The sequence below is a fragment of the Ictidomys tridecemlineatus genome, chromosome 2 (assembly GCF_052094955.1).
Source record: "Ictidomys tridecemlineatus isolate mIctTri1 chromosome 2, mIctTri1.hap1, whole genome shotgun sequence".
Lineage (NCBI taxonomy): Eukaryota > Metazoa > Chordata > Mammalia > Rodentia > Sciuridae > Ictidomys > Ictidomys tridecemlineatus.
This window is the reverse complement of record NC_135478.1, coordinates 217253298-217265616: the sequence shown is the minus strand read 5'-3', so window position 1 is coordinate 217265616 and position 12319 is coordinate 217253298. Positions and strand designations below refer to the sequence as shown.

Below are 12319 nucleotides of genomic sequence, written 5' to 3'. Positions count from 1 at the left end.
TAGAGGAGAGGAGAAAGACCTACAGCTGATGGGGAGATTGACACTGATCAGGCCCCATTTGAAGCAAGATTTCAGGCTGGTGCAGGTTGATGAGATTGGAGTTAGGTGGGGAGGAGTCAGTACTCTCCAAACCACAGGCCATATGCGGGGCAGGTGGAGGTCAGGAAGGTGGATGGTGGTACCACAGTGCCCCTTTCAGTTTGGGTTTGCCACAGTCCATGTTGGGACTTTGGCCGCTGCTGTCAGCTAGGTACAGCTCCTTTATTCAGCTCATTTGTGTTTCCTTGGAGAGAGTATCTCTCTTGGTTCTTTTAAGACCTCAGAAGTAGATTTTGGAGGTTGTCTTTGTGAAACATAGAAAAGTCATTTAAAACAGAATTTGTGGGACTGGGGCTATGGCTTAATGGCATAGTGCTTGCCTAGCATGAGTTGTCAAACTCTTGGATTTTTGTCATTCTCACAGGTGCAAAAGGATGTGTCTGTACTTTAGCTTGTTTTATCAATGAGGTTGAAATTTTTTCCTAATGTGTAAATGCTATTTCTCCCCTTTCCATCTTATTTTTCCTGTGGTCTGTTTGTTTTCCTATCAACTTTTTGGGTTTTTTGGGTATTTTTCCTAAATAATGAGAACCTTTCTCTGTTAGGGAGACTAGCCCTTGGTTACTTGCTTCTGTCGGCTTTTTAACTTTGCTTATGAAGGATTTAACCATACAAACATACTTACTTCTGATTTTACTTTTTTTGTTAAATTTATCCGTCTCTTTATTGCTTCTGGATTTAAAGTTTTGTTGATTACTACCTTCTTCCAGCTAGAAGTCATTTTTTTATTCTTTCCCTATCCAGACCTGTCCTAGGCACTTTGGAAAAGTTTGTCTCCTTTCTGAGACTGGCTATCCTGTGTCATCATTGTAATTTATTTTTCAGGAGGGCCACAAGCAGATACCAAATGTTAGAAATAAAAATGATTATTTTGGCCAAACACAGACTCAGATGTGAGTGATTTAGTATCTCTCTCTCTCTCTCTCTCTTTGTGGGCTGAGTGCTGCACACTGCTCATGCTGGTGAAGTGCCTGGTTCTTCTCAGCCTGTGTGATGGTAGCTGGTTGTCATTAACTCCAGTGGGAAAGGCTGCTGGGGCCTCCATGGCCCAGTGGGACTCTCAGGTGGATCACATTCAGAAACATTTATGCATTTACAGTTAACAGAAGCACAAAATATGATCTCCGTATTCAGAAGTTACAATACAGGAATATCATTTAATGTAATATTTGAAACAGCATTTATACACATCAAGTATCTGGTTGAGGTTTTCGGTGGATACAACATCTTTGTTTGTATGTGGTGCTGAGGTTCGAACCCAGGCCGCACACACACCAGGCGAGCGCGCTACCACTTGAGCCACATCCCCAGCCCCCCCAGCCCTATTTTTTAAAAAATATTTTTATTAGTTGTTGATGCATTTTTTTTTACTTATTTGTATGTGGTGCTGAGAATCGATCTGAAGGTAACATACATGCTAGGCTAGTGCTCTACTGCTGAGCCACAACCCTCAGCCCTATTTTGTATTTTATTTGGAGACAGGGTCTTACTGAGTTGCTTAGTGCCTCGCTTTTTGCTCAGGCTGGCTTTGAACTTGCGACTCTCCTGCCTCAGTCTCCCAAGCCGCTTACAGGCATGTACCACAGTAGCTGTCTGTCTGAATGTTTTTGTCCTTAATCTTGAAAGACATTTTCACTGAGTATAGAATTTTAGATTATAGTTATTTTCTCTTAGACCATTGGAGACCCCATTTCACTGTCTTCTGGTTTATGTTGCTGCTTTTGAGAAATTGGCTCTTGGTCTAACAGGCAATTCTTTGACAGTAGTCACTCCTTTTTCCATTGACTGATTTTAAGGACTTCTGTCAGTCTTGGTGTTCTGCACCTTACTACACTGTGTCCAGTTTGTGTCTGTATTTATCTTGCCTGAGACTGATTGGTTGGTGTCTAGTCCGTTCTGCTCTGACCTCCCTGTCTGGAGCTAACTTCAGGTTCTGACCAGATCGTGGCAAGGCCTTCTTATTCTTCTGTTCTCTGTGCCTCAATTTCTTCCCCAGTTTCTTTTATCATCTCTCAGCTTAGTGCTTCTCTCTCCTCATCTGCTTTTGAGCATGTCCATTGAGCTCTTGATGTCAGGGAGTCTACTTTTCATTTCTAGAAGTTCTGTTTGGTTCTTTTTGTAGATGTTCCAGGTCTTTTAATGGTTTTCTTGCATATGTTTTTAAAGTTTGCCTTTTATTTTTTAAACATAGGAAGAATAACTGTTGTTTTATGAACTGATAATTTCATCATCTTAAATCTTTGTGTGTCTGTTTCTGGCTGATGCTTGCTGGTGGGACCTTGATTAGTTATTTTTAAACCATGCCATTTTCCTAGGAAGGTTATTTGTGGGAGTTCTTTGAGGCTTAGAATGAAGGGACATGTCTCATGCCAGCAAAACAGAAGGTAGATCTGCTGTGGGAAGCACAGCACATTCTGAAACTTAAGGAGAATGATTTGGAATCATAGTTTCACAGTTCAGTTCCTAATCCTGTTAGGCCATATGTCTTTTAGAACTGCTTTTATTTGTCTATTTTTATTTTTAGAAAGGTAATGTGGTGCCTGTATTACGTGGCACTCTGTAATTTGGCACATTGAAATTACTAAAGTAAAGAAAGTGTATTGTTACTTTAAGAAGGATGAATACAAACCACAAGTAGTCTCTTACCAGTTCAGTTAAATGTCTACTGCCAAATGGGTTTTGGTGTCAATTTTAAGTTTAAAAAAATTTTTTTTTTTAATGTCAGTTACACACCATTGAGGCTTTCTAGAGAAAAAAGTCTTTGGCGCTTTTAAATTTCAAGACTGGATAAAGGCTGTGGCCTATGTGTGCTGTTTTACTAATGTGCTGTGATCCTTTTGTGTGGTTATTGGGACACAGATGAGAAATGTATCTCTCGGGACTGATTGTTTTAGGTTTGGCCACAAAAGCAAAGATAAAAGTACTCCCACAGTATGAATATTGTGTTATGTGCCTCCTTGCATTGGGTTGGCTTTTAAAATATGCTGAGACTCATAACTGGTGATGTTGATAGTGGAGACTACCTATGATAGATTTGGTTGTTGAAGGATGTCTAAATGGTTTTGTTTATATGTTGTAGCAGTGTGAAGTTTCAAGGCCCAAAGAGCATCCCGGACTACTGGGACCCCTCAGCTCTGCCGGACCCAGGCTTTAAGGTATGGGACTCATCAGGTGGTATAGCGATACCAGACTTCAAACTAACCCTAAAGAAAGATATAGAAGAAGACCTTAGAAGATGGAAAAATATACCCTGCTCATGGATAGGCAGAACTAACATCATCAAAATGGCGATATTACCAAAAGTTCTCTATAAGTTCAATGCAATGCCAATCAAAATCCCAACGGCATTTCTTGTAGAAATAGATAAAAGAATCATGAAATTCATATGGAATAATAAAAGACCCAGAATAGCAAAAACAATGCTAAGCAGGAAGTGTGAATCAGGTGGTATAGCGATACCAGACTTCAAACTAACCCTAAAGAAAGATATAGAAGAAGACCTTAGAAGATGGAAAAATATACCCTGCTCAAGGTATGGGACTCGACGTCGGGCTGGAGAGGATGGGTTCTATAGAGAGGACAAGTGTGGCCAGATTGCACTGCGAAGCTGTGGCTCCTGAGAGCAGGAGGGCAGAGGTACAAATAGGTTTTTGTTTTTGTAGGGAGTTTTAAGCCCAAGTGACTACCCAGGAGATGGCTGTGGCTCTGAGGGGAGAGGGTACAGGGTAGAGGGAGGAGAATGAGTTGTGCAATTTGTTAGGAAGGGCAGAAATAAGTAGTTGTCCTTGGTTAATAAAAATCAGTTTTACTAAGGAAGAAAAGAAAAATGAGGGGAAGATTTGAAGGGCATTTATTTATTTATTTTTGGTACCAGGGATTGAACCCAGGGGCACTTAACTACTGAGCCACATGTCCAGTTCTTTTTTATATTTTATTTTGAGACAGAGTCTCACTAAGTTGCTTAGGGCCTAAGTTGCTAAGACTGGCTTTGAATTTGTGATCTTCCTGTCTCAGTCTTCGTAGCTCCTGGGATTAAGGGTGTGCGCCACCACGCCTGGAGGATTGTGGGGGGAAGGCACGGATATTTAAAGGGGAAAAGCAATAGATGCTAGAAAATAGGAGAATGGACAGTTCAGTAACTCAATATGGGCCTGCTCTCTGATGGGAGCAGTGCTGAACACAGTGGAGTACTCAGACTAATGTTCTACACTGCCCCATCTACATGGAACCCTTGGGCCGACTTCTGACATGTTTTCCAACTTGATGAGCCCTGTCCTGGGAGAGCTTCTCTCTTGGAACTTACACAAAGCACAGGCAAACACCAGCAAGTGCAGGCAGCGTGTGGAAGGGCTGGAGGAGTTCAGACACCTTTATTGATACTAGCTCTTGTATGCTGCATACTCCATCCATTGTCCCTGGCCTGCATATAGAAGAGCAGGGACGTCCTGCGTATACCTAGAGTGGCTGGCTTAGGCAACATGTACCTGTTTGTTCTTCATGCTGGTCTCCCAGTAAACAAGAGGGAAATGACTATAATTTGCAACTATCTCAGGCCTGGAGAGACCCTCTCCGAGGGGAAGGGAGCATGGTTGTCACTATCTGGCTGACTTGCTTCTGCTGTTCTTACATCCTAGCAGTCGTAGGAGGGAATTCATCTATATTTTGCACTTTGACAATAACATATTAAAATATTGTCCCTTTTCAGAGGATCATCCTGAGTTCTTCCTCAGAAGAGTATCAAAAGGTCTGGAACCTCTTCAACCGCACGCTACCTTTCTACTTTGTTCAGAAGATTGAACGAGTCCAAAACCTGGCCCTGTGGGAAGTCTACCAGTGGTGTGTTGGGTTTGCTATTGGTGGGCTAGTGGCTCTGTCCCATCATCCTGCTACCTTCTTAGCAATAGCATTTTCCTGAGTCTCCAGGAAATCAGTAGCACTGTTCACCCAGTGGTGCTGGGTATCTTGTCTCCTTATCCTCAAGCTGTGTGGCATTGTAGCCCACTGTGGAACTGAGAATACTGAGGCTTCCCAAGCTTAGACTTTGTTCCTGTCATAACTGGTAGTAAAGGCTGCTCCCACCCTTGTCCATTCTGACACCATGAAGATTGGCGGGATGGGATAGGATGGCCCACCTCTGCTCTCAGTCCCAGAAACTTTAATGTATGGCCACAGAGCAGGGACCTCATTTTCCACATAAGGGCTGGTATGGTCTTGGGCACTGGCACTTCCCTTTGTGGGATGAAACACTATAAGGGTTTCCCTGAAGGTTGGGGCATATGAATCTGTGCCCATATGGGTCAGGGACAGTGTCATCTATACAGTGTCATGGTAGAGGGGAGAGGGTTGGACCCCAGCTGATGAACCTCCTCCCAGCTTTCCTCCACTTCCCAGCTTCCTAAACTCAGTTCTGCTTAGGTGGCCCTGCTTTCCTGGGAGATCTACTTCTGGAGCCTGAAACTGTGGAGGGAGAGGAGTTTCCCTTCTGCTCTTTGCCAGGGGCCATTCCACCTTCTTTCCCATTCCCTGGCCTATAGCAGGAGCCTCTCGGGCCTGGCCAGGGAAACCCACAACTAATCTGGTCGCATGATGCTTCTATTATCTTGGCAAATGCATTTCCAGGGGTTCAATAGACTATATTTGGTGACTAGAACCCTCTGTCCCAACATGCATCCTTCTGCAATTTTAGGCAAAAAGGGCAGATGCAAAAGCGAAATGAAGGGAAGGAGGTGGATGAGAGGCAGCTGTTCCATGGCACCAGCACCAACTTCGTCGATGCCATCTGCCAGCAGAACTTTGACTGGCGGGTCTGTGGTCTTCACGGCACTTCCTATGGCAAGGGTAAGGCGAGGGCGGCCTCCACTGCAGCATGCCTCGCCTCGTCGCAGGGCTGCTTGCTAGAGGGCAGGAGGGAGCAAGCCTAGGTTGATGAGCTGGTCTAATCAGCAAGAAGTGGCCACCTGCCCTCTGAGGGCGTGCCCCTGAGCCCTCTGGGGATACCATGGCCCTCTGTGGGGATGCTCTCCCCTGCCCTGCAGTATCCTGACTATCACTCCTCTGTATATAGCTCAGAGCTCAACCTAAGATGTGGCAGGGCAGCCCTCCCTACTAGGATGTTGCTTCCCTGTGGAATGCAGGCCCTGGGAGGTAGTGACAAAGTCAGAAGAGGAGAGGGGACACCTTTTTACCCCGATGAGGTCACTGGACTATGCTTTCATGATGTCATAGAAACCTGAAAACCTTACAGTGTCATGGTAATGTCATTCTAGCTATTGTTCAAGTTATCTGTTTTCCTGGCCCTTAGTTATTTTTAAACTTTATTTGGAAATAACTTCAAACTCAGGAAAGTTGCAAGAAAAAAGAATATATACATACATTATATAATCTCCTGCATATATTTCACCTACTTTTTTTTAACCTACATTCATCAGTTTTAACATTTTACCATGTTGGTTTTATCATCTCCTCTTTTTTTGAACTGTTTGCAAGTAGATGGCATATATGGTATTCCTTCACCCTTTAATACTTTCTAAGATCAGGAAGGCTTGTCTTATAGAACCTCAGTGTGGTTACCAAATTTAGAAGTATAATAACCTGCAGTTCGTATTTCATTCCCATCGATTATCCCTCAGGAAACTTCAGTCTGATGTGACTATTCTGGGGCTAAGATGGACAGGAGCCAGGGGTAGGTTTGTGAATCCCAAAGTAGAGATGGCAGCTTCCAGCCCAGGTTCCCATTTGACAAGGCTCATAGTTGTATATGTTGGGCTGCTGATGGCCGCAGAATGGCTCATGAATTGAATCTCATTCACTTTCCCCACAAAGCCTGTGAGGTTGGGTGGGGTAGCCCCATTTTAAAGCTGAGGAAGCAGGTTCAGGAGTTAAGTAGAGTGATGTGCTTGGATACTGTTAGATTTTTGATGGTTTCAGAACTGGAAGGAGTTTTCTTTCTGAGTTAAGTGAGCCCCCTGATGCCTTGCCATGTGGGAAGCGTTGACATGTCAATGCATGTCCCTTCATGAGGGGAAAAGGTGAAGAGGAAAAGGGGCAGGGAGATAGGGTGTCGAGAGAGCAGAGGCTCCTGGAATTGCCCATTCCCACAGTGACATCTACCAACAGGTTTTTACTCTCCCCTTCTTGACTGTGGGCCTGTCCTCCCAGTGCCCAGCAGGGCCCATGTGTGTCATTTCAGGGAGCTACTTTGCTCGAGATGCCGCATATTCTCACCACTACAGCAAATCTGCCACGCAGACCCACACGATGTTCCTGGCCCGGGTGCTGGTGGGCGACTTCGTCAGGGGTAATGCCTCCTTCGTCCGTCCCCCTGCCAAGGGAGGCCAGAGCAATGCTTTCTATGACAGCTGCGTGAACAGCATGTCTGACCCAACCATCTTCGTGGTCTTCGAGAAGCACCAGGCCTACCCTGAGTACCTCATCCAGTACTCCAGCTCCTCCAAACCCCCTACCACTGGCTCCTTCCTCGTGGCCCTGGGCTCCCTATTTGGCAGCCGGCAGTGAGGGCGGCTGGGGTGCTCCAGGCCAGCTCATCTCTTTTGGAAGAGCTGTTCAGGATGTTTTTCTTTTTAAACAAAACTTTTAATGAACTGTTGTTTAATGTTGGCTTCTCAATGAAGTTAAATTCTTAATCCCTTGCTGGTAATAGTTTTCCCTTTTAGGTCACTTTTGGGCTTGCTTGTGAATTTGCCAGAAGTGACTGTAGGTGAGCCCAGTTTTGCTTTTTAATAATGTGTTAATATTGTATTTGTACTCTGCTGACTTTGCTGCTTATTGGCATCAGACACAGAGTTTATAGACACTGTTTTATGGATTTGTTTTAATTGTTAAGGGTTTCTATCTCTATAATGATTCCATTTCTCAGGGTCTCATGACCTCTGTTTTGCCTTTCATCAGAGGCACTGTAGCTGTGTGGGGACGAATGGAGTGTGTGGAGGGACCCAGGACAGGCCTGGTGTAGCTCTGTCAACATCTGCCTTATGATCTGGCACCAGCCCAAGCAGCTCTATGGCTGATGCTCCTGGGCTCTGTTGTTGGTTGAGCTGTGTCATGTTGTCAGAGCAGTGGCTCCTGTGTGGTGTCGAGTCCCTGCTGGTTTTCCTTCGTCTTAGTGGGGTCAGCAGTCATCCAGAGGAAACAATAGCCACCCTGGCAGGAGATGTGGATGAGTACCCCGACCCCTGGGCCTGGCCTGTGAATGCCCATATCTGTATCCCTTAAGCACATTGGACACCTCCAAGTGTGGGTTTTATGTCCCTATGAGGTTGAATACCTGTGCTGCAAATGTCACATGAGAGTATGGAAATAAAAGACTATTTATCTGAAGTGGATGAAGACTGGAGCTTATTCTTCTGTGTCTATTTTATTGAATAGCTTCTGGGTACCAGATTCTTTTCTGAATACTGGGAACTGTTTTAGTCCTTTGGACTGCTGTAATAATGTTCCATAGATTTGGTGATTTGTAAATAACAGACATATATTGCTCCCAACTAGAGGCTGCAAGTCTAAGGTTAGGGTACCTACAGATTTTGGTGTCTAGTGAGAACTCATTTCTCACAGGTGGCATCCTCTTACTGTAACCTGCATGGTAGAAGGTCTCTCAGGCCTTTAATTATACAGGGCACAAATTCCATTCACTCCACCCCAGGACCTAATCACTTCTTAAAATCCCACTGCCCAATATCATCACCTTAGGTGTGAGGGTTTAATGTATGGGTTTGGGAGAAGAAACAAAATTCAGTCCCTAGCTGGGTACAGCAGAACTGTCATTGGCCTTATAGGGCTGTGTATGGACTTAATCACAAAGCTAAGGTTTTGTGCCTCTCCCTTGGTTGAACACTTCCAAGGCCTTAGGAGGGCCCTAGCAATATATAGTCACATGACTGTGTGTTTTGGTAAAGTTTGCAAAAGTTTCATATTTGTATTCCTTTATATCCCCCCTCACAGAAAGTTTCAGCCCCACAAAACCCAGGCAGGTTCATTGTTGATCCTGTGCATCATGAACAGAGCATGCTGTGGTGTCTGGGTGTTGGCTGGTTTTGGCCCAGTTGGCAGAGAGGCTGTCAGCCTCCTAAGAGAAGAGTTCTATCCTGATTTGGTGCTTCTGCTTCAGTTGATTTGTCCTGTGATATTCAGATCCAAGGGTAATTAGTTTCCCCATCTTTGCAGTGTTGCAGCTGTCTGCAACCTTACCCAGGTGATAGATCAAGCCAGAGAAGAGCTGAGTTCAATGACCAGAAAAAGGACCAGCAACTCCACCTCAACCACCAGCAGGGCCAGCCACATGGCTTCATGTGGTGTGATTTTCAGATCCCCCAATGATGTTCCCCTACAGCCTGACTAATCCTGAAGGTTCCTTCATTGCCCCCCCCCCCCCCGCGTGCTTTTTTTTTTAAGATGTTGATGGACTTTTGTTTATTTATTTATTTTTATGTGGTGCCGAGAACTGAACCCAGTGCCTCACATGCTAGGCAAGTGCTCTACCACTGAGACGCAACCCCAGCTTCCTTCATTGCTTTTTGACTGTCATTGGTTACCAAGTCTTTGTTACAGTAGTGGGGGAAGGGGCCAGAGAGAGGCACCAGATCAGGTGCTTGCCTTGAACATAAAGGCTTGAATGTAAAGAACACTCCTGTGCTTCTTAACCACCCAATTACCCCAGGGGTAATTGTAACCAGGAATGGCTCACTTGGGAGTATGGGTGGAAGAATGGCCAGAGGAACAAGGTGGGAAGTAGTCATATGCGCTGGGAAAGTTAAGTGAGCTATGAAGAACAGAGAGGCCACTGGATTTGGTGACCTTTGAGAAAGCAAGTTAGAGTAACTCCTTGGACTATCAACACTAGAGAAGGGCATGGTCCATGTGGACAACCTGGTGGGTGCAGGGGAGCTGTTTTGATGGGTCTACGAGAGGGTGGGCATTATGATGGAAAGGAGCCAGAATGATTACAACACTGAAGATGTCTGGTGCTAAGGCATAGTAGGATCTAGGCATCTCAGCTGGAGGAGTTGATCATGGATGTTTGTGAGGACACAGTTGGAATATAGTGAATGATTGCATGGAGGATCCAACCAGTTTTGTCCCTGCCATTTCCTGCCCCATGATAGATGGTGGGCATGAACTGAGGGATTTAAGCAGGACCAGGGATTATGGGGTTCAACAGTGTAAAGTCTGAGATTCCAGTGATTCTAGCACACTCACTGTGTGAGCAGATGGTGACCACCTGGACATGGAAGGTGAGGGAGGCCCGATGGAGCTGATGGGCTGCGGGCGCAGGGCCAGAGCCTGGCTGGGGCCACAAGGCCAGAGTTGCAGGTTGTAGGGACTGTGCTCCAGTAGGAATCTGAGTGCTCAGTTGGGCTGATCTGCAAGTTTAGGTTCTGAGGTGGCAGTAGGGTGCTTAGGGGTTATGGGGCCAGTGAGGGAGGTGGATGGGTCCTCAGGAATTTATAGTTTTCTCCAGTGAGTCTGAGTTCCAGGCCCAGGCATTGTAGAGTCTGGGATGACCCAGAAAAAGTGGTGACAGCAGGTATATGGAGAGGGTCATGTGGTCCGACTGGCCTGGGCCTCCCAGAACTAGGGCCGTTGAGGCAGTGGTGGTTTATAGGGCTGGGACAGCATAGGGAATAAGGCTGCCTTCCTCCTTCTTTTTTTGGGGGGGGGGGATCGAACCCAGGGGGCACTTTACCACTGAGCCCCATCCCCAGCCCTTTTTATATTTTGTTTTGAGATAGTATCTCACCATGTTGCTTAGGGTCTCAAGTTGCTGAAGCTGGCTTTGACCTTGTAATCCTCCTGCCTCAGCCTTCTGAGCTGCTGGGATTATAGGTGTGTGGCCACTGTGCCTGGCTTTAAGGCTGCCTTCCTTTCTCACGTTCAGCCCCTTCAAGCTGCTCACATGTTGAATAGAGGGGCTTCCCTATTTCATAAGTGAAGAGACTGAGGCACAAGGAGGGCAAAGCCCAGCAACCAAACATCTTCTGAGGGCAGAGCTGGGATTCAGTTGGCAAGTGCTTTGCTGAAAGTGACCTCACTAACACAATTGTTATTTTTACTAAAATTCACCTCTGTATTTTGATTCCTTGATTAAAATTAAGAAAAGATTTGATGCCCATTAAGAGAAAAAGGATATTTCAGCCCACATTTTTTTTTTATCTGTGGAAACTTATAATAAAGTTGGTATGACTCTACCCAGAAAAGTCAAAGCATAATAGAGTTTTGGAGTGCTTTTGAATTTGAGTGTATGTGAATATCATTCACTCTCCAAAACTGCACAATGCATGAGAAACTGAAAAAGCTCTGTTCTAGTGCCATCAGAACAGGCTCACCTGAGGGCTCCGTGTGTTCCCTGAACTGTAGAATCCTTCTTGTCCGAGGCCAGGACTTCCTTTAAAACACCATGTTCTCAGTCATTTTGCCAAAACTATACATTCACTTATTTATCCATAATCTTTACTTAAATCAGTGGTTTAAACCCCGTTGGCAGTGTCAAAACCAAGTACAACAAATATTTATTAAGCATGTAGGAAATACCTCATAAATAACCTCCTTTATACTTGCATACCAGGCACCCTCTCAATCATGCCAGATGTGTTTTAAAACATTGGCATTTCCATGTGAGGGTTTTCTTAGAACTTAGGGGTGCCCTTATAAAACACCAGTTTGCAGATACTGTAGCCATGAGATATTCCCTCCTTTCCAAGACACCTTCTGTGTCAGCGAGACACAATCTTGATGTGGACTCCATTTTTGGGGCCCAAGGCAGATTTTGATTCTAGCTGCAGTGGAACCTAAAATAGAGGAAATGAAAATATTTATCAGAGTTAACTGTAAGCAGGAAAACTTCTTGGAACTGGGCCAGAAGCAGGGTCTGTGAGATTTCCTCAAGATTAACAAATCTGCCTCTTGTGGCCTGGCGTGGGCCCCAGCAGCACACCATTAATGAAATTTTTAAAACATCCCATTTTTCTGGTGAATAAAATGCCACAAATGAGGAGCTTATCAGGCCCTGCACTTATCCACCCAAGAAATCTGGTTAGGGTGTAGTAATATCTCACTTGTCAAATGAAGAAACAGTTTCAGGGATGCCAATCAACACGTCTATGGTCACATGACTAGAACATGGAGAATAAAGTCTTCCACTATTCTTGCCATCCCTGCGGTCCCCTCACATCTCATTGCTCTCTTTGGGGATAGTAGCTTCAGGCTG

The 12319-nt window shown here is 45.0% G+C and overlaps 2 protein-coding genes across 5 annotated transcripts in view; one reads left to right on the top strand and one right to left on the bottom strand.

Annotated features, from left to right (window-relative positions):
- Parp12 (poly(ADP-ribose) polymerase family member 12) overlaps positions 1 to 12319 on the top strand; it is a 102759-nt gene that overhangs the window by 27698 nt on the left and 62742 nt on the right. For 3 of the 4 annotated variants that reach the window (XM_078040633.1, XM_078040632.1, XM_078040634.1), the window contains exons 9-11: positions 3179 to 3254; positions 4805 to 4935; positions 5786 to 5937. In XM_078040633.1, the coding sequence (XP_077896759.1) occupies positions 3179 to 3254; positions 4805 to 4935; positions 5786 to 5937 (359 nt within the window). Of the gene's footprint in view, positions 1 to 3178; positions 3255 to 4804; positions 4936 to 5785; positions 5938 to 7288; positions 8437 to 12319 lie in introns of those variants that run through there. The other variant, XM_078040631.1, reaches the window with a different exon arrangement.
- The window catches only part of Tbxas1 (thromboxane A synthase 1), a 154780-nt gene continuing 154050 nt past the window's right edge, over positions 11590 to 12319 (bottom strand). The window contains exon 13 of the mRNA XM_005332430.4: positions 11590 to 11900. Coding sequence (XP_005332487.2) covers positions 11826 to 11900 — 75 coding nt within the window. The 3' untranslated portion in view covers positions 11590 to 11825. The remainder of the gene's footprint in view (positions 11901 to 12319) is intronic.